Here is a 25,368-nt window from a genome sequence, read left to right as displayed (position 1 = left end):
TGAGCGTAGTTTTCGGCCTCCGCGCTGTCTGTTCTAAACCTGTGTGCAGGAACAGGTGTTGACTGAGCCTTCAGGGGCCTCTGTAAATCACAACACCGTAATATGGATATGTCAAGGTCATGCTGGTTTTTGCAAAACGGAGGACCTTTTTCTTTAGCTGTAAATGCTGAAGTACGGAAATCTGCCCCCTGTTGTCGGAATAACAAAGTGTCATGAGACCACACACATTGCAGAAAGTAAGAGATTTACAGTTTATTCATCTGTGTAATCATGCAGGGCCCTACATACATATTGCGTTGATACAAAAGTGGGGAGAGGAAGGAAGGTGTAACAAACTTTTCGAGAAAGACACTGCAGCACAGTAGAATGTCAGCAGGGTGACCTCTGGAGTATCATCATATTATCACATGTGCATAGAAAGATAGGACATACGACCTGCTCTAATCCGTACCCAGATGTCCTGGATGGTACATAAAAGTATGATATATTGCTCTATTTCACATACTTATGTACAGACCTAGTGATATACATGTCTGGGTATGTATGCGGTGATGTCATCTGGTCACCGTCCAGGCTTCCATATAAAGAGAACAGTGCTTATACAACTGATGGCTTATACTATATGTGTAAAGTGATATGCAGGACTTGTATATGTTTATAAGGACTACAGCTATATATGCTTCCCTGGTTGTATCTTTTGCACACATGCTCCTTAAAAAGATATGTGGATGTCCATGGGCTAAGACTGGGTTGCTTTAGCCTATGACTGACTAGTATAGAACAGTTAGAAAATTGCATTAAATCTCTTATGAAATATGTATAAATGTTTCTGCTGGGTCGCACAGCAAGGTTAAGCAATTAAAGGGAACCACTGAATCCCCTTTGAAGCGGTTAGCTTTGTTTCCCCTAAAGTCAGAATTGCCAATTCTGCACCTGTATGAATAGAACTGCTGATTGGCTTCTTAAAGAGGATCTGTCACTAGTTTAGGAATGCCTAATCTCTTAGCTAATCTAATAGGCGCTGTCACACTGATAATGCTGGTGAAAATGGTGTCCCAAAACTTTTATTATTTTAGAAGTTAGGAGCTTTTTTTCTAAAATAGGCAAATGAGGCTATACTAGACAAGTGGGCGTCACCGCCAGCGATTTTCCTGAGGTGGAGCCTCCTCACAGCCTCTGACATTGTCCTATCAGCATGAAGCTGCTTCACACAGTGCGAGAGACTGAGGCTGGAGGGAAGGGGGATCACTTCAAACAGCCATATCTCCAGCTGTGGACCACCTAGAAAAGTGGTGGCATATGAAAGATGAGATTCTTATCTTTCATATGGCACCAGGATCGCAGCTGTGAAACAACCGGAAATTTCACCAGTTGAAAACACAGTCGGGAATGGAACACTGTGTTGCTGGGCAGGCAAGGGGGAGAAGCTGTATGCTGATTGGACAGCATCATACAGAAAACATTACACCGCCCAGAGTGAAAAGAAAGAGCCACCTCCCATTTGTCAAGTATAGACAAATTAGCATATTTAGAAAAATGCTCATAACTTTGCAAATAATAAAAGTTTTTGGAAAAAAAATGACACTGTAGTTATCAGCATCATATTAGATTAGTTAGGAGATAGGGAATTAATAAACTGGTGACAGAGCCTCTTTAAGCTCTGAAATCCTCTCCAAGCACTGTGAATTAGGACAGTGGTCAGGGTCCACAGAGAGGGGCACTCCCCTTTCCTAAGGAATTTCAATATTGCAGTAGTGAAACTTTTTCAGTATGGGATCCCCTTTTAGGGCATAAGGTCAATGCTGCCATTATGTTTGCATACACACTTTTTCTGATGCCTCACTGCCTCCATAACAGTGATAACAGCCAAAGTTAGTTACTTATTGCACTTGCTCCACAGCCATGCCTTCTTCATACATGACCATGCATTTCCTCCCCTCTTCCCTAGAGTATAGATTAGCCATCAGGGAGTGTGTGAGAACACCGCCAGCTAATAGAACTGGTCGAGACTCTATCTAAACCATTGAGCGGTGACAGGGGCACTGAAACAAGAACCTACGAGGAGGCAGTTTCCCCGATTACTGCAGAAACCCGTTGGCCTAAGGGTGCTATTACATGTGCGGAGAATGGCGATGACATGTGGAGTACCGCTAATTGGCATGCTGCACCTGCCACTTGAAACCTCGGCATGTACAGGTGCAGAACGCCAATCAGTGGTAATCCATGTGCAGTTACCGAATCTCAGCATAAAAACTTCTGATAGCTCCCTTACAGCAAAATCTGATGGTCACCACTGCCAACGATCTACATTCCCATTTAACCATGGACCAATCAACTGCTCTAACATGGAGGTACATCCCAAAAATAATGAGAATGATTTCCCAAAAAATCCTTTAAAAAAAAAAACCCATACATTTAGGTTGGATTACCTTCAAAGTAATCCACTGGGACTGAACACGATTCCAGCAACACTGTCATTCTTCGTAGCAGTGCTGGAAGTCTTCATGTATGAGGTTGTTCAGAGCCCTCGTTGTGGCTGACTGGACGTTTTCAACAGAACCAAAACGGTGTCCTTTCAGGTGAGTTTTGGGGAACAAAAAAAAAATAAAATAAGTCACACGGTGCAAAGACAGGGCTATAGGGTGGGTGAGGAAGGGTATGTTTTTTTGCACCAAAATGTCCCTCACAGCCAATGATGTGTGACTTAGCGCATTGTCATGGTGGAGGATCCAAGTTTTGGCAACGTCCGGGCACACTCGCAAAAACCCTTTTCCTCAAACGCTCCAGGACCTGTAGGTAAAAATTCTGATTGACTGTCCTGGTGGTAAAAATTCTTTGTGAACGGCTTGACAGTCCAAAAAAAACGATGAGCATTGATTTGACTCTCGATTTGCTAATGTGGGCTTTCTTCGGTCGAGGTGAATTGGGAGTGTGCCATTCTGAACCCTGCGTTTTTGTTTCAGGATCGTACTCAAAAACCTACGAATCATCTCCAGTAATCAATCTACGCAAAAAGTCGGGCTCCGTTGTCACACAATACAACAGTTCTTGGGAAATTAACAGACGATTCTCCTTCTGCATATCAGACAAGTTTTTGGGGACAAGTTTTGCAAAAATTCTCAACGGAGGATGATCCGGCCGTATACTTTATACCCCCGGAACAACCTCCATCCCCACTTTCCTCACGCAGCCCTTGTGGGGAGCGTAAAAAAAGAAATCAATCGTTCTCATTACTGTTGAGATGCACCTCGTATGTAAACAGGAAGTATAATTTTCCAAGGTAATGCCGTAATCGTATACATTTTTTATAGATGGATCATATATGAGCTTGTGGCGTCCTTCAAATGTAGCGTTTAAAGTGATTTGTGAAATTTACAACGGTTAGTGAATTCTAAGTTATAAACGGGATTATACATAATGTTAGCGTGTATAAGCTCATTGTTCCTGTGAGGTAGAATGGCTAGAAAATTATACTGGGGGCTTTGGAATGTCTAGCCACATAGGAAAAAGCATGACAATGATTCTATTTACAAAAAAAAAAAAAATGTATAGCAAATAATTTTTTTTAACTTAAAATCAATCCAAAATTTGGTTCTGGTAACTTCTTTATAACAGTTGGATCTCTATTTTTCTGATACAGAGCTTCAATTTCCCTGCATAGCCATAGACTTTAATTATAACATTACTGCATAATATTTATGTATTAATCTCATTAATAAACCAATATACAGTAAGCTCCCTCTAGTGGTGGCTGCAGGCAGCCAGGACTTAATAATTTAATTATGTCTGATATAGGAAAAATGACAGCACTGTTAAACATGTTGGCGTTATATAAGCAATAGAAAAATAATTGGTTAGCATAAGGATTAGGGCTAAATTTTGACCGAACCTTTCCCTGCCACCTTGTCTGAAGATTATCAACTAAAAGTTGACATCAGAAATAAATCTATGTTGTGGCCTAAAGCGGCCAATATGCTTAACCGCATTACAAAAGGACAGATGATGGAGTCTTGAGGCCCACTTACACGTAAAAACAAATGTCCATAAAAACAATAACCGTTTGCCGATATCCAAATTATTATGAAATTCTAACAACGAACATCTATGAGCTTTGATAATTGGTCTGATAACAATGATTTCTATGCATGTACCATCAATTTTACGAACAAAAAACTACTAGTCGTTACTTTTTCCCCCGAAGCTTACAAAGGGCAAATAATATGGATATAATGGCGTATCAGCATGTGGTTAAAATGGGCGGCTTATGGTATATAATGTTAGGTGTGCAGGTAGTAGAGAAAAATAAAATGTAATATGTGAACAGTAGAATTGTAAGCAGAAGATTAAAGGGTTGTTCCCACTTTATGATAAGTGGGGGTCTGAACTCTGGGACGCCCACCTATCCTGAGTATGAAGCGGCTGCAGTGCTGACTTAGCACGGCTTCCCCTTCCCTGGGTTTATTTTTTCCTGCACAGTGGCACCCAGCTGCCGTTCCCTGTACAGCCTGGCTCATTCATTCTCAGGATCGGTGGGGTTTCCAAGAGGTCGCTTTTCTATTGATCATAGAGTGATGGCATATCCTATGACATCACTTTATAAGAAGGGAACAAGCCTTTAAAAGAAGGGCTGAGGTAGAATAAACACAAAAGAAAAAAAGGCAAATGCACACGATGGAAGAAACGCGCAAGGAACATCTTGTGTATGTGAGGCAAACAGCAAATAACATGGGACTAAAACGCGTAGATGCAAAATACTGCAGTATTTGCATACAGGCCATGTAAACTTTACAATAGGAGTGTCTGTGTAGATAAAGCAGAGTGATCCGTACAATGATCGAGGCCTCTCCTGGAAAGCTGTCAAAAGTCACCGAGTCTGCTGCTAGTTGCTTTCTACAAACATTTGTGCAGATTTTAAACCTTAACTTGCATATTCTATTAAAGCTGCCTGATTTCTTGTGCAGTCTCCTCATGTCGACTGAATAAGAAAGCTCTAAAACAAATTTGTTAATGGAGAAGAAGTCTATTGTATAGTAGATAGCTATTTCATGCGGCTACTTCTCTACATGCGGTGTAGCCACATGTGCTAAATGGTGGTCACCTAGACAGGAAGTCAGGTGGTTGCTTGGCAACTAAACTAAATGTATGCAGTTATAAGAGTGGAGTTTGGTTTTAAATACACTAATAAATTGGTGCAGATTCTGATTCCCGGCACCGATTGCAGGATAAAGTAGAATACTGCATGTAAGATTTGTGTCTACAGCAATGATGTAGGCTCTGACGTAGGATAGGTCATCAATGTTGGGGGCCCACTAGCAGGACCTCCGCAGATCAGCACAATGAAGGGCCACGTCCCCTTCATTGTTAACGCAGGAACAGTGGCTCGTCAGTACGGGCGGATGTGCCCGGTACTGTAGGTTGTACCATTTACTTGAATGTGCAATAGTTTAATCTGTGGGTGGCTTTGTGTTGGTTGTGTGCATCTGTGAGTGTCATCTATCATTGCTTTTTTTCCTATTTAGGCTTTTCCATTTACTTGGAGCTTTATAGTTGTGAGGAGTATGAATGGACTTGTACCCTTTCCCACCACGGTGATGTAGCGAGGTCCATGCAGGAGCACAGTCCTCTACTCACAAACCTTGGTCTACACACGAATACAGAATTTACCAGCAATAGTGCTTTGGTAAGAACAAGAAGATGAGCTTTTGCCATTACAGAAACGCAGCAAAACTAAAGACTTGTAGGGAAGGAGTCACTATTAGCAGAAGCTTAGCTTAGTACATAAAGCTTTTTGTAGAATAAATGTTTTGAAAAGCCTCAGAGGACGGTTATGGAAAAGAATCTTGAAGAAAGACAAAATAGAGGTACACAATTAATACTGGCGGTATTACAATATCATTCCAGCATCTCATACAATAACCGAAGCTGCCAACCTTCTAATCATACAGAATTTCACGCAGCTAGACTTTCTCAACTGTACGCTACCACACCATCCTCGCACTCAACTCATTCAAGAATGGACCCTACTCCACTCACCCTCATCCAAACAGCGGCATTGCCTGTCTACACGGTCATGTCACCTGGACGGAGTACTTTTATATGAATTAAATTAACCCTCTCTCCGATATCTCCTCCTGTACGCTGGCACTAAACAGAAAACGCACACAAGCTTTAGCAGTAAGTGGACTCCGAGCCTTCTTAACATGGGCATTTCTTGGCTTATACACAAATGAGCGGTAGTTTTTACTCCACAAACTCAAAAAGTGTTGCAGGAGGACGTGCCAATCACCACACAACTGAACAGAGAACAGATATATTGCTAGCGCCAAACTATGAAACAAGTACTTGTGTCACAACCTAGGTTAGCTTAGTGCATGTTTCCCCTGTACGAAATGTATACACAGGCTATATACAACATGACGCGTTTTACCACCCCACCTGGAAAAGGCAGCAAGTGTCCAATCAACCTACTCAGAGGTGAAGCGTTAAACAAGGTTACTGAGGGTAGAAGGCTGGCACAGGGTATAAACAGTGAGGTGTCCTGAGTGACTTTATGGAGGTCAGTCTCTCTCAGTGACTGGTGGGAATAAGTGTCCACAGGATAGCAGCTAAATCATCACACGTCCTGAGTACCCAGACGTCCTTTTTTGTCTCCCAGCTCCTGTAAAGAGATACAAGTGTCCGATGTGTGGTATGGATGTCTTCTCCTCTGGCCAGGAGTACCAGGGTAACAGGCATCTGGAAGGAAGGGAGAAGCGTTATTGCTTTTTCCCCAAAAACAAAAATATGTGAATGACTGAATGAATGAATGAATGAGAGGCAAAATATAAAACACCAAAAAGGAAGACTAAAGGAGAGATGTAGGAAATGAGGAACTTGACGTGATAAGACATAAACACGACAGTATATACAATGGGAAGCAGAGGAAGGACAGAAGTAGATTTACTCACTACAGAAAATCATGGAGTCTACGGCCTCAATATGCTCAACAAAACTAACAAGCCTGGCACAAATATTAAAATTAGGAAAAAAATTGAGGAACTCATTTCTTCCACCCTCTAAAAATGAAAGCCTATGAAAACGAAGGACTAGAAATCAAGAGATCGATATAAGATTATTTGTTAATGGCGATGATGGAGCAGTTTTCTGCAGTTACATACTCCTTCATACCTAATCTTCAATCGGTATGGGTTGGGGGTCCGGAATAGCCACTGCGGATGGGCGGTAGAGGAAGAAAAAACAAGACGGGTACAGAAGAGGAGATTGAAGCGGATATAGGAAAAAAGACAAATGGGTATAAAGTGTAGGGAAAAAAAAAAAACATCAGACAGGAGTTGAGGGAATATACGAGGCAGGACACACACAAGACCTGACTACCTCATGACATGAATGACAATGCTTAGGTTAGCAATGAAAGCAAGAACCAAATGAACAGAATCCAATCAGCTACCATAAAGAGCCGGACTTAAAAGGGGTTGTCTGGTTTAGAAACCTACTTTCAAATAAGCAATTATGGCATTCTGGGTAAATTGAATTGGGTCTCTCACATGGGACCCCTATCTATTAGCCAGAGTGGAAAGTGGAAAACACAATGATTTAGAGGAGAACTGTGTAGTGCTTAATTTCTCCTGTGGTGGCGCTGCAGGGGATCTGAACACTAGATGCTAGGTTCCACTGCAGAGCACAACTGAACAATAAAGGTTCCAGTAGTGGGACACAAAAAAAGTGATCAGCTTATTTTTTGGGAGACCCTTAAAAAAAAAAAAAAAAAAAAGGGAATTGTTCAAATCGGACAACCTCTTAAGCCCATTAGGATTTCAAGTTTTCTTTTTTCCGCAGAAGCTAGAAAATGTAAAGATCTTCTTTCTATAAAGGCAGCCTTCCATCTTTATACGGCTTTCATAAAACAAAAAAAGGAATGAAAAGGATTGGACTGTAATTAGAACTTCTGAATTAATGCTTTCAAGGAGAGGTTCATCTCTTAGCTCATGGGCACGTTATAATCTAAGACGTGGTAATGAGTCACGTTTAACAATATTTTAGTTTCCCTCTTAAAGCAGCAAAGTTTTCTTCCAGCCCCCCCCCCCCCACCCACCCCTTTGAAAATGTGATGACATGAAAGATATTGAAGTGCATTGGCTTACTAGGCACCAGAGGTCAGTCTCTCAATGCAAGTTAGGGGACCGACATCGATACCCTCATAGACTTGAACTGAGAAACTGACTTTCAGTCCCTATAGCAAACACTGTAGTATTCAGGGAGTCAGAGTGGGGATAACGTGACCCAAAGGCAGCCCGGAGCGGCTAATTGTCACAAAGTGCCAGTTAAACCCATACACGCCACTACCTATCTCCATCTCCGGCAGCCCCATAGAAAAATTAATAGAGAGGTGGCAGAGATTGCCCAGTACCACTCCATTTATATGGGGCGCAAAGGGCAGCCAAGTAAGCGCGTTCTCGGGATCAGTGAGCGTTCCAGCGGATAGATCGTAAATATAGATTATTGGAAAATAACATTAAAAGGACTGCAGGAATCTTTTTGTATTTCTTATTATAAACTTATTGATTGGCTTTTATTAACTCTTTCTGGGGAAAAAACGGCAATTCCGCCATAGTCTTTGTCTTTAGTCCTTCAATTTGCGTTGTTTTTCGACCCGTGCCAAATGTACACAGTGGGCATTCCTCAACCGGTTGAAAACTGGAGCCCTTCTTCAATAGTATTTGACATTTAATGCCGAGTAACTTTTCAGACAGTATTCTACATACGACTATGAATTTTTTACTTGTTCAAATTGTATTCACAATTGTGCAGGCTGCCACTTTGTTGACAGACACTCTTTGTAGCTTAGACCCCTTTCACTCACGCGTTTTAGCTACAAGTTTAACGTTTAATGGCATATACATCAGATGTACCCAAAGGATCCCATTATACTGAAAGAGGCCCAAAGAGTGTTGTTGTTTTTTTAGCCTCCATCGGGCAGTGTATCCTTAATTTGCTGAATAAAATAGCGTAGAAACTACTCTAATCTATCCAGAGGCATCCAGTAAAAAAAGTCTACGTTTTTTAACGTGTAAGCCCGCAGTAGGAAAAGTACTGCAGGGGGTGTATATCTCACGGTTTGTTGAGAAAGGAATCCAGACAATCTGGGCTGACTCCGCAAACCTAGTTTGATGAGGCTTTTAGTAAATCTGTGTTCTGGGACTGGATTTCTAGGACATGGCAGGTAGGATTGGTAGTTGGACCGGTCATTCCCTTTCCAACTCCAGTACGGCCCTAGACCAGTTAGCTCAGGTGCAGCTACTAGGTGGTTACTGGGCCATAAAAGCTCTGCAGCTCGTGCAGAGGGGGTCAGAGCCCGGGAATCCACACGAGGATAGTGCGATAAGCCTGATCCAAAGAACACTGCATTCATGGTTTATAATAGGTCAGGATGCCAATAAGGCCAAGCGTAAACTTTTTAAACTTGAACGGTTTCTACATTTTCATTGCCAAACGCAACACACCATAAGCACAGATCCCAACACATTATAGCCTATGGGAGGTGTATGGCATGCGTCACAGGCTTTTGTTTAACACATACGCCACGGGCCTTTCAATAGCTTTTCATGACATATCCTTTTAATGGATGCTCAAGGGTGCAGTCACATGCAGCAAATTATGTTCCGGAGACTGAAAATCCGTTTTATTCATCTGAATGGAACTGGCAGAAATCCCCGCACCTGTCCCAGCAACAACCCCATTCAGAAAAAATGGAACGGACATTCAGTCGCAGAAATTTCTGCAACAAAATCTGCCATGTGTGACTGCACCCTAAGAGTGGCATCCGACACCCCTAGATTATAATGGTATCAGTTTAACAAATAAGTTCTGAAAAGGGTCATAAAAGTGATGTATCTGTTAAACGGATACCATTATGGTCTTCGATGATGGATGCCACCGTTATTGGCATAGGCTCCGTTCAAAGAATACGTCTGGAGATATTCCCGGTCAAACAGAGACTGTGAAACGCAGTATGGACAGGGCGCTGAGAGTCTACCACGATATTTTGCAGTGCATCAGAGGACATATTTTTTTTCTACAAACTGACTAATCTACAGCACAAAGCCTCCCACAATGCAACGCAGCAAATCATGCAGTATGCATGGACTAAGCAAGGGCCTGCAGGGATATACGAGTCCTTGAAACATGAAAGATAGCTGGGAGCCGGCAGAATTATTTGCCATTTGGCTATAACTGGTAAAGTCGACATGCGGCAACTCAAGACCAGTACAGGTGAAATCATACAGCAAAGAATTCACAAGTAACTCCACTGTATATGGAACGTGTAGCTTCACTTTTGAACCTTGTCATTGTTCTGTGGGGCTGTTGACAAATATAGAAGCCTATATATGGCACAACAAGTTTTTTTGGGGTGCATTGTACGCAATTTTTTTTTGGGGATAATAGAGGGCGGCAATGAATGCGATAATGTGGTATACAACAAACTACTTTACAGTGGAATACCCAAGATCAGACAGGTGTTTATTTATATAAGCAGGTCATTTACATTGCAGCACACTGATGTAATGGTAGTACAGGCCATGGCGTTAACTGGAATTTCGCAAAGATGAGCAACACAGGATTCACGGCATATAATTACTAGAGACGAGGGTTATATTACTGTAATTTGTATTATGAATGGTTCTCAATTATAGACTGCGTAATCTGCTGTACAAAGATGAGGGGGGGGGGTATCAAAAGTTGTGCAAAGGAAAAGTGGAATAGTTCCCTATAGAATCCAATCAGATTCCACCACATTCGTTTTTCTTCGTCCATTGAAAAATAAAAGCAGCAACCTGATTGGTTGCAATGGGCAACTAGTCCACTTTTCCTTCGCACCAGTTTTGATAAGTTTCCCTCGTGTTTTACATCAGGTTATTACTGTAATATACGCATAATACAAAACCAGTGGGATGGAGTTGAGCTCTGCCATGCTTATTGACCAAAGTACTTTCTAGGAGGTTTATTTGGTCATCTTAAAAAAAGACACAGGTAAGGCGTGTTACAGCTATGAGTAAGAACAGTCATGTTCGAAACGCGTAAGATGTAAGACGCCTAACCTGTGTCCTCTTTGGATTTTTTTAAGATGACCAAATAAAGCGCTTTTTATACTTTATGGATATGCTAAGGGACTTCCTTTTTTCTTACATTGCATGAATTTCTTGCCTGCCTGCAAGCCCCGTCCTTACTGCACTCCATCGAGGAACTACAGATCCCAGAACGAAGATTGGGTGAGCACACTTGTGACTTTTTTGCTACTTTGTTTCGGTTTTTGTATCGACTAACTAGGAGGGCAGTTTCTTAGAATCTGTTGCAAACCAAAAATCAAGCAAAATGTAACAGAAAAAAAAAAATGCACAATATCATTTGAACACTATCCTTGTCAGCAACTCCCAAGAAAGTATTATTCCTTTGCCCTATAAGGCTGGATTCACACGAGCATGTTCGGTCCCGTAAAGGACGGAACGTATTTCAGCCGCAAGTCCCGGACCGAACACAGTGCAGGGAGCCGGGCTCCTAGCATCATAGTTATGTACGACGCTAGGAGTCCCTGCCTCGCTGCAGGACAACTGTCCCGTACTGTAATCATGTTTTCAGTACGGGACAGTAGTTCCACGGAGAGGCAGGGACTCCTAGCGTCGTACATAACTATGATGCTAGGAGCCAGGCTCCCTGCACTGTGTTCGGTCCGGGACTTGCGGCCGAAATACGTTCCGTCCTTTACGGGACCGAACATGCTCGTGTGAATCCAGCCTTAGTAATAGGCATCTTGTACACAAGTAGAATTTGTTTTATCTCACCCAGCGAGTATTTATTCAAATACAGCCTCCGTTTGCGTCCCCCATGCGGTCACGTGATCACCAGTCTGACATGGCATTTTGTGTGTGGACCCAATGTCAGTTTCTCTATGCAATCAATGGGTAAGTGCACATCGGGCAGATCCGCTGCCTAAAAGTACACAGCGTATCAATCCTGGAAGCCGCAGGGAATACCGTCCGAAAAAAACGCACTAAGTCGTGGTGGAGTTTTTCGGGCGGAATCTCCACTGTGTAAATACTGCTAGAAAAAAAATAATGCAGCGGAATCGCAGCTTTTCTGCCGCAAAATTCGCAACATTTGCCTATTTGTTGCGGGTTTTACCTTCCCATTAAAGTTAATTGAGAAAACCTGCAGCAGAGGAGCAGAGCTTTTAAAAAAAACAAAAAAAAAAACGCAACACTGGTCAATTTATGAACGGTTTCTCATCAGATTTATTCCCGCTGTGTGTGGATGAGATTTGTTCAAATCTTATCCGCTCTGCTGCTACTGTGCTACGCTGCGAATTTTCCAGAATGAAATCAGTTGTGGAAAATCCAGGGGAGAATTGCGGCCCCATTAATTTCTATGGGGCCATGCACACGACAGTAGTTTTTACGGTCCATGCATGGCCCGGGAGCCCGCACCGCAGAAAGAACGGACATGTCTTATTACGGCCGTGTTCTGCGGTCCAGGCTCATTGAAAATAATGACCGCGGCCATGTGCATTGCCCGCGATTTGCGGGCGGCTTGCGGCTGACAGTCCGCTGCCGGCCGACCCGAAAATCACGGCCGTGCACATGGCTACGGTCGTGTGCATGAGGCCTAAGACTTACATTTAATGTAATATAAAAAGCACTGGGGTAACACCTGTTAATAAATTAGGCGCATCTCTGGCTGTGCGCCAGAAAGTAAATTTCCGCAAATTTCTGACGTCAATTTGTCAGGCCGTGGGCGGCGTTTCTCTTTATGTGGCCAAAAGTATGTGGACACATCTAATGAATTTAGGCGTTTCAGCCACACTCATTGCATGCAAGTGTATAAAAACAAGCACACAGCTATGCAATCTCCACAGACAATGATTGTCTATGGAGATTGCCACCCCCCCCTCATGAATAGTAGGTGTGAGAGTTGTTCATCAGTATTATGTTCACACGCAGTAGCAAAATACGTCTGAAATTACGGAGCGGTTTTCCCCTGAAAACAACTCCTGATTTTGAGACGTTTTTGTAACTACTCGCGCTTTTCGCTGCATATTTTACGGACGTTATTGGAGCTGTTTTTCAATGGAGTCAATGAAAAATGGCTCCAAAAACTTCCCAAGAAGTGACAAGCACGTCTTTTTCGCGGGAGTCTTTTTACGCGCCGTCTTTTGACAGCGACGCGTAAAATTACACCTCTTGGGAACAGAACATTGTAAAACCCATTGAAAGCAATGGGCAGATGTTTGTAGGCGTAATGGAGCCATTTTTTCAGGCGTAATTCGAGGCGTAAAACGCCCAAATTACGTCTGAAAACAGTGCGTGTGAACATACCCTAACAATTCCCTATGTAGGATTGTGCTGGTCTGCATCCTGCTGGTGATTGAGCCTGTCCTTGTATCAGTAAGTATGTCCTTTTTTTCTTTTTATAGTGAAGCGTGTCGCGACCCCCGTTCTCTATATAGATGTGGGTCCCAGAGCTGGGACCCGCATCTATCAGACATTTATGGCAAATCCTGTGGATATGCCATACATGTCTAAGATGGGAAAACTCCTTTAAAACTTGGCACGGTCATAGGAAGCCACCTAGGCTGCACGTCAGTTTGGGGAAGATTTAGCAGAAAAATATCACAATCAACTGTGCGCTATTATTGGAAATGGAAACATCTAGGAGTAAACAAACGTTCATATGAAGGCTCGTTCCCAATCATTGCCCTGTATAGAGAGGGCAACGATCAGCCGAACGAACGAGAAAACGCTCATTTATCGGCTGATCGTATAGTTTATGCAGCAAAAAATATTATCGTTGTCGGCAGCACATCTCCATGAGTTTACACAGGGAGATGTGCTGCCAACATGATGGAAATGCACGGGGACAAACAATCGTAATAACGACCGCTAATCCCCATACATTACTGATCACAGCTCCTTGTGAAAGGAGGAAACGAGCACCGATCAATGAGCTGTCTTGTTGATCGGCGCTAGTTTTTACAGCCAAAATTGGCTGGTGTAAAAGGACACGAACAAGTCAGCCAGGATGAATAAGAAAGCCAATTGCGAGCCAGACCCTGGGCAATATCCGTGCCCGGCCTCACAAATTTATTTTAGATAGGCACAAATGTCTACAGACAAACTCCAAAATCTTGTGGAAAGTCTTCCCAGGAACTCCATATTCGGCTGTATTCACATCACCGCCTGTGTTCCGTTGATGCTTCCGTTTCTCTCACCACTGAAAGCAAACGAAAACCTCAGCTTGCGTTTCTCTCACCATTGAACTCAATGGTGCCGGAAACCTAGCTAAAGTAGACTGCGCTATTGGATCCGTCAAGAACAACGGAACCATGTCACAACGGTGACAGACGGAAACTATTAGCTACGTTTCCGTCCCCATTTATATCAATGGTGAGGGAAACAGAAGCTTAGGTTTCCGTTTTCCTTTCCGCTGAGGGGTTAACCCGACGGAAACCTCAGACGGAACCTCTCAACGGAAGGTCAACAGTGATGTGAACAGGCCCTTAATACTTATAGTTTTGGATTGGAATGTCCGACAAGTTCATATAGGTGTCATGGTCAGGTATCCAGATACTTTTGGTCAGGTGTACTGGTACATAATCTACATCAGTGGTCCATAACCGGGATGGTGGCCACAGGGAATTCCGGGCAAAAAACAGCACCAAACTGTGGTGCAGTTTTTCGCCTGGAAAGTCTGCTGCAGAAAACTGCATAATTTCACCGGCCTGCTAGCATGAAGTTTCATCCCAGGAGACTGTTGCCGCCGGTGATTGGCTGCAGCGGCGGTCACATGGGATGACAGGTCATCCCCGGAGGCCGGCAATCTGACGTCATCCATGCTGGCCTCCTGGGATGACGTTTCCTCCTATGTGACCGCCGCTACAGCCTGTAATTGGCTGCAGCGGTCACATGGGATGAAAGGTCACCCCAGGAGGCCGGCCTGGAGGAAGAAACAGACTTCTGACTATGTATGAGATTTATTTTTCTTCTCCGAGTTGCGTTTTTTTTGGGCGGCGGAACCGCTGCGATTCCGCTGCAATAAACGCATCATTTGTTGTGGGCTTTACCTCCCCATTGAATTCAATAAGATGCGTTTAAGCAAATACAAGTGACATGTCAATTTCTGAGCGTTTTTCTGCTCACTATTTAAAGCAGCGCGTGGATGAGATTTGTTCTATCTCATCCACTTTGCTGATACTGTATTATGCTCCGGACTTTCCGCAACTAATTCAGTGGCGGAAATACACAATATTTACACAACGTGTGAACTGACCCTAAAAAAGTGGTCCTTGGTTCAAAAAAGGCTGGGGACCACTGATCTAAGTACATTATACATTTAAAACAGAAGGGATAGTGGCATCTGATAATACATGTAAGCGTGAAATAGCAGCTAGGTCAGACGTTACAACCCATGCAGTGCTTTGATAGGTCAATGGCATCCTTTGTTTAGGACAGCAGTATGGGTACCAGGATAGGGAATCACAACACTCATAACTATATTGCAACCCCAAAAACATATATTGGTTAAAATATGGTAATTGGAATGCCATCAATAGTGTGGGCGCGCAGTAGCCTTGCCAAGTTTTGTATCATGCAGCAGAAGCCTCTCAGGTCAGGTGCCTCCAAGCCAATTATTACACAAAGCCCCAGAGAAGAGCTGCAACCTCATGGGCATGCTAGTGGGCATCTGGGTTGCAGCGGGAGACTAGTAGGTAGCACAATCAAGCAGAGCAGAAAGCAGTGAGCACAGCTGACACATAGTGAACATGAACTTTTACAGCAATTAATTGACGAGAGAAAGTAAGACAGCGTTCCGTCTGTTAGAGGGGGAGGTATAGAACACAACAGGGAGCAGACAGAAAACATGGGGTGAAAATGATTGGACGGGACTGATAGAGATACATATATACATATGTGATTAAGATCTAAGTCAAAAGTGGACTGCAACAGTGCAGAGAAATATACTGGACTAAGGGTAAGGCCACACATCGTGACATGTGCGGTGGCTCTGTGGCTGAAAACCGCAACTACATGTGGTTTTTGAATGGTTTTTTTTTTACAGGTAAAAACATGATAAATACCTGCAAAAACAGTGTGCCAAGCAAATAATAATATAAAAATAAAAATAAAATGACATGGTAAAATCGCAAGTAGTAGTGTTTTTGGATTGCAGGAAAGAGACGGATGCGAGTGAGACATGTACAGAAACCGCATACTAGAGGAAGACCGAAAAAGGAGAAATGGGATTTAGTATTGGCAGCAGTTAGGGAGAGGACAGTCATTTTCTTATTGGAACTTTCCCTTTTATTTATAATAAGTCTGCATGGAATTCAGCGGGATACAGATGTGGTTTACAACGGTGCGTATTCGGTTTAATCCCTGATCTCAGAAGTGGTCACAGTGCCCCTCAACCCAACAGATCACCCTCTGTAAGTCCAATGATAAAATACAGGCTGCCATAAACAGGGCCATCGAAATAGGATGGGGTAGACATGACTTGTTAGGTGCCAAGTGGGCCAGACCCCTAAATCTCTTTGTTAGGCTCAATAAAACCGTAATTTTTATCCGCAATTCATTTCTAGCGGCCACGGACACCTTCCCGTGTGTGTCCGGGCTGTAGAAATTACCCGCAAAAAAATAGGACATGTCCGATTATTTGTATTTACGTTCAGTGCTCTTATACTTATTACGGTGATCACGGTCCGCAAATGCGGGCGACACTCCGCGGGCCGTCCGTGCAGTATTTACTGACCATAATTACCGCACGGTCGTGTGAATGAGGACTTAGTGCTTTATCTTTCTCTGATCCATACAGGGCAGGAATTAAATTAACGGAGTGCAGCGAGTGAGTGCAGCGAGTGAGTGCAGTAAGTGAGTGGACACCAGGTATAAATCAACCCCTTCAATTGTTTAAACTACCAGGGATGCGGGCATTAACCCTCTCTACCCTTGATATTCAGAGATTTTACAATAACCCCTTAACAACCCTAGAGCCATTACCATTAACCCTCACCTATTACCAGTGATAAAAATGCATTAACCCCTAAGCTACGTCAGACCCCCGTGTTGAAAGGCACACTAAACATAGAAAATACTGTTCTCTCTCATAATGCTAAACCATGAACTATATAAAGAATTCTTTAATATATGTCCTAACCATTTCCCACAATCCTGAGCCTGGCTGTAAGCCAACTGACTGCAAACGGGGGCAGCTCCTCCTACAGCCCATTGGGCCCCCCCTGTGACAAGAGCGGGGGGTGCCAATGGTTGCAATGGCACCCTGGGGGTCTAATGAAGGCCCGCAGGTATGCCAACTTAGTGCTCCTATTAAGGGTTTAATGCAGCCGGTAAAAAAAAACAATACTATCCGAGTGGTCCAACGATCACTGGTTCGAGTCCCCTAGGGGGACTAATAAAATAAAAAAAGTACAAAAACATGAAAGTTTTCTTAATTTTTTACCAGAATTGCTGGTTTTGGGTCACCTCACTTCCCCCAAAAAAAATTTATAATTTTGTAAAAAGTTGCGTGTACCCAAAACGGTGCTAATAAAAACCAACTCACCCGGAAAAAATCCAGCCCTCACACACCGCTCAACTGATAAGAACATAAAAAAAAGTTATGGCTCCCAGAATATGGCAACAATTATTTTTTTTAACAAATACTTTTGTAAAAGTGGTAAAGCTTAAAACACAAAAAATACATAAATTTGGTATCGCCGTAATCGTAGAATAAAGTTAAACATGTCGATGATACCATCAAAATCTACAACTTGCCCGCAAAAGCCCTGATACGGCTTTGTCGTTGGAAAAATAAAAAAAATTATGGCTTTTGGAAGGCGGTGAGATAAAGAACTAAAATAAAAAAAACGAACATGGTCTGCGTCTCCTAGGGGTTAAATTCCCTGCAGACTTATCAGAATCATTCCTGCATGTAAATGGAGTAACCAATGACATATATTAGGGAATGGCACAATTGAATATTTACAGCCCCTAATATAATAATCCCTTTCAATTCATAAGTACCTAACATCTAAATGAGAATTATTCCTAAACCACCAGAGATATCTCTACCAGATAAAACGATGGGCTGAAAATATTGGCTCGCAAAATGCATGTCTTCCCTGGGTGTGAGTGAACTTATGAGGGGAACAGAGAAATTGTTAGAAAGTGAAAGGGGCCTAAATAATGCAGGGAAAAGTAAGATGCATAACTTCTAAAAAAAAAAAGGAGTGGATAGTAATACATCTAGCGGCAAAGCTTAAAAAGCTATATACACCTTTGAAAAGGCTTTTTTTTTTTTTTTTTTTTTAAATATTGGTGCAAATTTATAATTTGTTTTTATTAAAAATTCTTATTGCTTTTTGAGATACAGCTGCTCTGTATTCTCTATACAGAGCAGCTGTATCGTTAGCGAAGACCTACATCCGTCTGTCCTGCGGCCCTTATGGGGTTCAGTGTCAGTGGGTCCTGCACGTCTCTGACACGCAAGATCCACCTGTTACCCATCACATATAAGTTCAGAGACATGCAGGACCCGCTGACACTGAACCCCATAAGGGCCGCGGGACAGACGGATGTAGGTCTTCGCTAACGATACAGCTGCTCTGTATTGAGCAGCTGTATCTCAAAAAGTAATAGGAATGATTAATAAAAACGAATTATAAAGTTGCACCAATCCAAAGGTGTGAGAGAAGAGAAACACACAGGGGATCACGACTGAATTTGGAGACAGACAAGGTGAGGGTATGTTTCCTAATCACATTCATTACAGGGTGTGTTCAGCTTTGGAAGGTCAGTGAAAGCCATCTCTATAGACAGATGGGCAGCAGGAGAGTTCATGTTCAGGAGGCAGCCACTCACCGGCCAGGCAGCCCTCAGAGCCCCGCACATTGTCCAGAGCGTCCCGCAGTGTGACGTGAGCAGCATTGTTATTGTCACACTCTCTGCCAGTCCTCTGCCCTGCAACAGAGTTAAGGAAGTTAGAGGTGGGCAGGGTGGGGCACAAGACAGACTGCCCAAGGCATCTAGTGTGCACAGTAAAAAGAGGAAAGAGTTGTGAACACCAGCGTAGATGCCGTGCAGGGATGACGGGTGCAAAAAGTGTACTCAGGACATGCTGAATAATGATGAGGATTTCCAATACACGTATGCGGAGGGTGGACCTGACAATTGCACAGCGACATGTAGGCAGTATGCATGGAACATGCACATTAGACATTCAATAGGGCAAATGTTGGGAGTGTTACCATCGTCCTCCTCTGGGGATGCAAATTCCTCCTCTGTGACATTTCCCTAGGAGGAAATTAAAGAAAAGAAAAATAAAGTCAATAGGGCACTTTACTGCCAGTGGGGACTAACGAAGACTCCTGCGTTTCACCCCATATTGCCCCCTAAAATTTTCATCCATAGTTTGGTACCTCTGCATCCATTTCATCCGCAGAAACAGTCACATAGTGTCCCTCCGGTGACAGCTATTAAAGAGGAGAGCAGTGAATTACTGAAGGTTATGACCCAGTAGTAGTCTATAGATAAAACATTGCAAGTCTCACCTCTCCCTCTTCAGAGGGGGATACACTGGGAGCCACAGGCGGTGATGGTGTAATCCCCCCTTCCTCCATTACACCTGCTGTGTAGGACCCAGACATGGAGGACACCGTGTCTGTGCTGATCTGGGACTGCTGGCTGTGGGACGAGGCCATGGACATTACGGACTGCGCCAGGCTACTGCTCAAGGGGTCTGCGCAAAAGATGAGGGTGGAGTAGGGCAAAGGAGGAAGTATTGAAAAATAAAGGAGTGAACAGAAAAAAAATAAGGGGTGTGGTGGCAGACAGCAGTAAGGGAGATAAGAAGAGAATTGGTGAGACCAAATGAAAGGGGGCAGTACAAAAACAAAAAAGGAGCAAACCAGTGAGTGGTGGGAAAGGGAAAGGGCACAAAATAAGGGGCATGGAGTGGGTGAGGAGTACAATTAAATGGTTATAGAACAAAATAACAGTGACATCTGGTTATATCTGGTTTTAGAAATCTACCAATTCAACATAAAAAAGGTATAAACATACTAAGCTTGCCACCTTGTGGCGCAAACCGGTGCTGGCAACACCTGAGCCAACAAAAACATTGTAATGACATTCTAAGGACAAATGGCATTAAGGGTTATACATTTTTTAGAAATTATGTATAGTTGAGTAAGGTTGAACTTGATGGACGTGTCTTTTTTCAATCTAAGTAACTTTGTAACATTGCCAAGTAAATCATGGTCACTTGTTAGTAAATTGAAATTCTGCATTTGCCATAGTCCAGTTAGGATTGCAAAAGAACTAGGCCTGACAAAGACTTTGTGGAAACAAAATGAACATTTAGACCACCTGGCGGATTCACAATTACAATAAATTCCCAATTTTGTGAATTTAAAGGGGTTATCCGGGGTCCAAAAATTACATGCCAATAATATATTTATGTGAAACTAAGTAACTTACTAATATACTTTAATTAAAAATTCTGTACTAAATGGTGCAGTTCAAACCTTGTGAATTGTTCAAGGAAATCCTGGATCTTTTCTAACAATGATGGCGCTCCGACACGGCCCCACGCGACTAAGGGCTTGCTTCATGTGCTGTTCATGAATATGACCGCAAGGGGCTGTCATATTGCCTATTGCTGGAGTCCCGAGCAGAGCATCAGCTAGCGCTTTGCTTGTGACTCCAGCACTGCTCCCGATGTCCATATTTGGTCAATTCAGGGGTTTCCTATCGCTGGAGTTCCAGAGCATCAGCTGATGCTCTGCCTGGGAACTCCAGTACGGCTGTCGACGTCATTGTCCATATATGGACAGTGACGTGGGCAGAAGTGCTGGAGTCCCCAGGCAGAGCATCAGCTGATGCTCTTTTTGAGAACTCCAGCCTGAAGTCACTGACCATATATGGACAGTGACATCGGGAGCAGTACTAGAGTCCCCAGGCAGAGCATCAGCTGATGCTCTGCTCTGGAACACAAGCGATAGGAAACCCCCGATTTGAGCATATATGGACATCGGGAGCAATGCTGGAGTCCCAAAGCGCTAGATGATGATCTGCTCGGGACTCAAGCAATGTGACAGCCCCTTGCGGTCATGTTCACAAACAGCACATGAAGCAAGATCTCAGTCGCGTGGGGCCGTGTCGGAGCGCCATCATTATTAGAAAAGCTCCAGGATTTCCCGGAACAATTCACGAGGTTTGAACTGCACCATTTAAAACAGAATTTTAAATTAAAGTACATTTAGTAAGTTACTTATTTTCACATAAATATATTATTACAATGCAATTTTTTGGTCCCTGGATAACCACTTTCATGAGTTTCATTGTTTAATGATATTAAAAATGATGAGAATGCCTGACCTTCTGGCGAGGTGATGGTGGAGGACAGCGGCGTTCCTGTGCAGGGAGACTGGTCAATGGCTCCTGATGAGGAAAGAGTCAAATTCTCACTTTCTGGAGTTGCTCCACATTCCTGAGAAAGAGTAAGCACATTCAGTAATGTAGAAGGCCCTTATACCACCCATTCCCCTCTTTCCATGTCACCCCCCACACTGTGTGTTCTACATTTATACATTACCTTCTGGCCCCATTATACACATCTTACTTTAGGCGTTTAAAGTTTGGCAACATACCAATGCCTATTTCTCCACCACAAAATATGGCCACCTAATGACTTATTAGCAGTGCTTATTAACAAATATTTTTTTTGTTTCAGAGCCCTTATGAACCTCAGCTAGTTGGGGCGTCTTTTTCTGTGGTGTTCGGATCTCGGCTTCACTGAATGACTTTTCCATCTCATCCTCTTGCAGCACTGAGGAGTTCTGGGAAATTGATCTGCAAGGCAAGATGCACATCTTTGTATCATACAATGTATGTGGTGATTATTGTATCTCCACACAAGTGATGCAGTATATACATGAATAGGAGTACAGTTCAAGCTGTGCCATCAAAGAAACATGTAGTCAGGTTTTGCTGACTTTAAGGTATATGGCCAGCCTAACGCAGGAACACACGTGTAGTCAAATAGGTACGTGTAGCACGCACTTATGGACAAAAAAAACCCCAAAAAACAGTACACCTCAGCCCATATACTCATTACAGAATCTACATAAAGAATGTGACAAAGCATCATTTTACTGACAAACCTTGAAATGCTTTTCTTCAGTTTTAGAGCTTGGCTACCGCAGAGATGCTGGAGAGGCGAGTGCATGCGCAGATGAGGCAGCTGGATGTCACTGCCATATGAAGGAAGCACGCCCGGCCGCCGAGATTCCCCTAGAGCTCTTAATGGGGGAGCCGATGGTGATGGTGTCAGGGGTCCATTCAAAGCCTCCAAGAGCGACACAACCTCATACCCAGGGGGAACATGTTCAGCAGACTAGAATGTAATCGATCAGATAGAACACTTGTGTTATCAGAAGAAAGAAAATGAACAATAGTTTAGGATAAGCATGATATATATATATCTACGAAAGAAATCCCACAGCACTCCGATGGTTCCAAAAAGTATGTGATTTATTCAGTCAACAGCTGCAACATTTCCGTCCTGCTATAGGACCTTTTTCAAGCATGCTATAGCAGGACGGAAACGTTGCAGCTGTTGACTGAATAAATCACATACTTTTTGGAACCATCGGAGTGCTGTGGGATTTCTTTCGTTTGTGTTTTATAATCCACGGATCTGGATTACCTGCTCGCACCCATTACCGTGTTGGAATATGTCGCAGAGTGCTGCTTATCTCTACATATATATATATATATACACACACACATACATACATACATACACACACGTATATATACACACACACATATACACACACACACGTATATATTACACACACACACACACATACATATATACACACACAAGTCCCACTCACCGTGTGCTCTTCAGAGTCCGAGCTTGGAGCTGCAATGATCGGGCTAAAACCAGAAGGTGAGTGAGGACCTGGAAGCTTTCTCATCGCTCGGATCTGAAGAAGTGCTCGGAAAGCTGGAGGGATGCAGGAGAGGAGAGGTCATTTACATCAGATTGTAGGGTGTGTAAAAAAGGGGCAAGGTTTAGGTCAACTTTTTTATTTTTTTTAAAGGTAATATTATTAAGACCTCATATCAAACAGCAGAACAAAATGTAAAAGTACAAAAAACCGTTGCAAACCAGACAGCAGTACCAAGTGTACAAGATCAATTATTAACAAGAACATACGGATATATTTCTGCATAAATCAATAGGTCTATATAGTAAAAAAAAAAAAAAAAAAAAAAAAAAAAAAAACCTGAACAGCCTGCCTTTCCTTATCAGAAGAAAATATAGATTAAAATCTGGTGAGGACCAATCAATGGAAGGGTTTAGTGGAGGAACAGGGGACAGCAGAGAGACATCAGCAAATTCCTGGCCCAATTAACCTGAGCAATATGAGCTGGTATGAGGGTTGGCTATCCAAGAGCTCCACACATTCATAGATGTATCAGGGCATCCTCGTGCTTCATAAGGAAGTTTAAAAAGTGTCAGGGTAGAATTGACCAACGCAATCCATGCGGACAACTTAGGAACCTTAGGATGTGTCCAATGCAGGCGTATAGATGTTTTTAGCATAGAACAATAGGAGTGTCGTCCTGAGAGATCTAACAGCGACTGTAGGTAGAACTTCCTCTACCAATAATAAAAGACAAGTTCTGGGTTCACGTATACGAGGGAGTCCGACTTTAGGCTCAAGAAATTCCATTACCTCAGCCCAGAAATTATTATTAATAATCGGACATTCCCGGAACATATGTAGGAAGGAGCCCTCCGCTCCGTGGCACCGCGGGCAGACAGGACTGGGTACGCGTCCCATTCTGTATCCTTTGGAAGGGGTGCAGTAAATTTGGTGTAAAAATTTTAACTGAATAAGTTGGTCTCTTGTAGATATCAAGGGACCTTTTAGAGCGGATTTCCTTTCCTTATGATCGTTTGTGGAGACAGAAGAAAGTCTGAGACAATCGGTCCAAGACCCAATCAAGTTTATTAGAAGATACAGTTATTATTTGTCTATAAAGTATGGATAATGGTTTAGCCAACGTCTCCTGTGTCACCCAGTCCTCCACCGGGGATGAACATAGCATTATATCCTGCAAATTGCGACCAGAGAGCAAGTCTAAGCTGAAAACAACGGAACCTGAGATGAGTTGGGATCTGGTGTTTGGACCGAAGTTGTACAAAAGTAACTATTTTGTCTTCTACTACCACATCCGCCAAGGCCAATATACCCAGGGTTGCCCGCTAACTAGGGTTACGGAGGCCTCTTAACTGTTAGCGGTTTATACCAAAGTGGTGTCTTAGGTGACCAGGACACCTCGTCTGAGTTAGAGAGCAGCATTGATATCTGCCAGACCTTCAGAGTAGTTTTCATTGGGATTGTGAGTACGTGTCCCGGATGGGTTGCCGTCTATAAATACAGTTCACCGGGACTTTACAGGAACCGAGAAGTGAAGCTTCCAGCTCAATACAGGGGTTAAAGTGCCTATGGGTAAACCACCGCCACCACCACATGTAAACCAGTTAACTAGCAAGTAAGTAAAAGTATAAATTCGGGAGGGCCAGCCCACCCAGGTTTAGGTAATGTTTAATGACTTCTTGATGGACTTACAGATCTGGTCATTTACCATTGAGTGTCTAGAATAAATGAAGAACAACAGAAGTGACTTTAATACACGACACATCTAATAGTGGTCAGAGGGAACAGCTGGTCTCGAATACTCACGCAGACGGCAGATGGGGCAATTGCTTGCCTGGTAGCGCAAGGTATCTGCACAGGTGTTACACAAACAAAGATGTCGGCATGGCAAAATAAGTGTGTCCCGAACATCGGACAGACAAACCACGCACTCCGCACTATTGTCACTGACTTCATCTTCGGTCACCTGAAACATAACACAATATAGGAGACCCTCTTAGGTCCACAGTGATAGATACCCTGTATAATACGGACACTGCATGCCTGTGGTGTGTACAAGGCCATAAGCTCATACACACCTTAGAGTCATGTGAATTATATTTGTTTTCAATCCCATAGATTTCCTGCAGGAGGTAACTGACCCCGTCCACCTGAAGAGGAACGAGAGAAGAGACTAAGGATTTAAGCGCATGTGGTGGAACATCTCCTGAAATAAAACCTCTCTCACCACTTGTTTCTGCTTCAGGGGCTTCACGCAAAAACTGCCGTCTGCATGCTGGAAAAGGACAAGAAAGACACTAAAATAAGGACAAGCTGGAGGTAAAAACGGATTCAGGCTAACAGTATGTGAATCTAAGAATCTTCAA

The 25,368-nt window shown here is 43.1% G+C and overlaps 1 protein-coding gene across 3 annotated transcripts in view; it reads right to left on the bottom strand.

The window, feature by feature from the left end:
* Positions 1 to 237: 237 nt before the first annotated feature.
* The window catches only part of RNF157 (ring finger protein 157), a 50,881-nt gene continuing 25,750 nt past the window's right edge, over positions 238 to 25,368 (bottom strand). The window contains exons 10-22 of one of the 3 annotated variants that reach the window (XM_075845971.1): positions 25,230 to 25,277; positions 25,081 to 25,152; positions 24,809 to 24,968; positions 22,946 to 23,058; positions 22,208 to 22,440; positions 21,791 to 21,896; positions 21,423 to 21,534; positions 19,595 to 19,782; positions 19,463 to 19,516; positions 19,292 to 19,337; positions 18,906 to 19,004; positions 7,168 to 7,208; positions 6,648 to 6,735 (exon numbers count right to left, since the gene is read on the bottom strand). In XM_075845971.1, coding sequence (XP_075702086.1) covers positions 7,168 to 7,208; positions 18,906 to 19,004; positions 19,292 to 19,337; positions 19,463 to 19,516; positions 19,595 to 19,782; positions 21,423 to 21,534; positions 21,791 to 21,896; positions 22,208 to 22,440; positions 22,946 to 23,058; positions 24,809 to 24,968; positions 25,081 to 25,152; positions 25,230 to 25,277 — 1,272 coding nt within the window. In that variant the 3' untranslated portion in view covers positions 6,648 to 6,735. Of the gene's footprint in view, positions 6,736 to 7,167; positions 7,209 to 18,905; positions 19,005 to 19,291; positions 19,338 to 19,462; positions 19,517 to 19,594; positions 19,783 to 21,422; positions 21,535 to 21,790; positions 21,897 to 22,207; positions 22,441 to 22,945; positions 23,059 to 24,808; positions 24,969 to 25,080; positions 25,153 to 25,229; positions 25,278 to 25,368 lie in introns of all 3 variants that reach the window. The other 2 variants (XM_075845970.1, XM_075845972.1) reach the window with 2 other exon arrangements.

Source organism: Rhinoderma darwinii, chromosome 13 (assembly GCF_050947455.1).
Source record: "Rhinoderma darwinii isolate aRhiDar2 chromosome 13, aRhiDar2.hap1, whole genome shotgun sequence".
Lineage (NCBI taxonomy): Eukaryota > Metazoa > Chordata > Amphibia > Anura > Rhinodermatidae > Rhinoderma > Rhinoderma darwinii.
The sequence above is the reverse complement of the archived record's forward strand: the minus strand, read 5'-3'. Positions and strand labels throughout refer to the sequence as shown.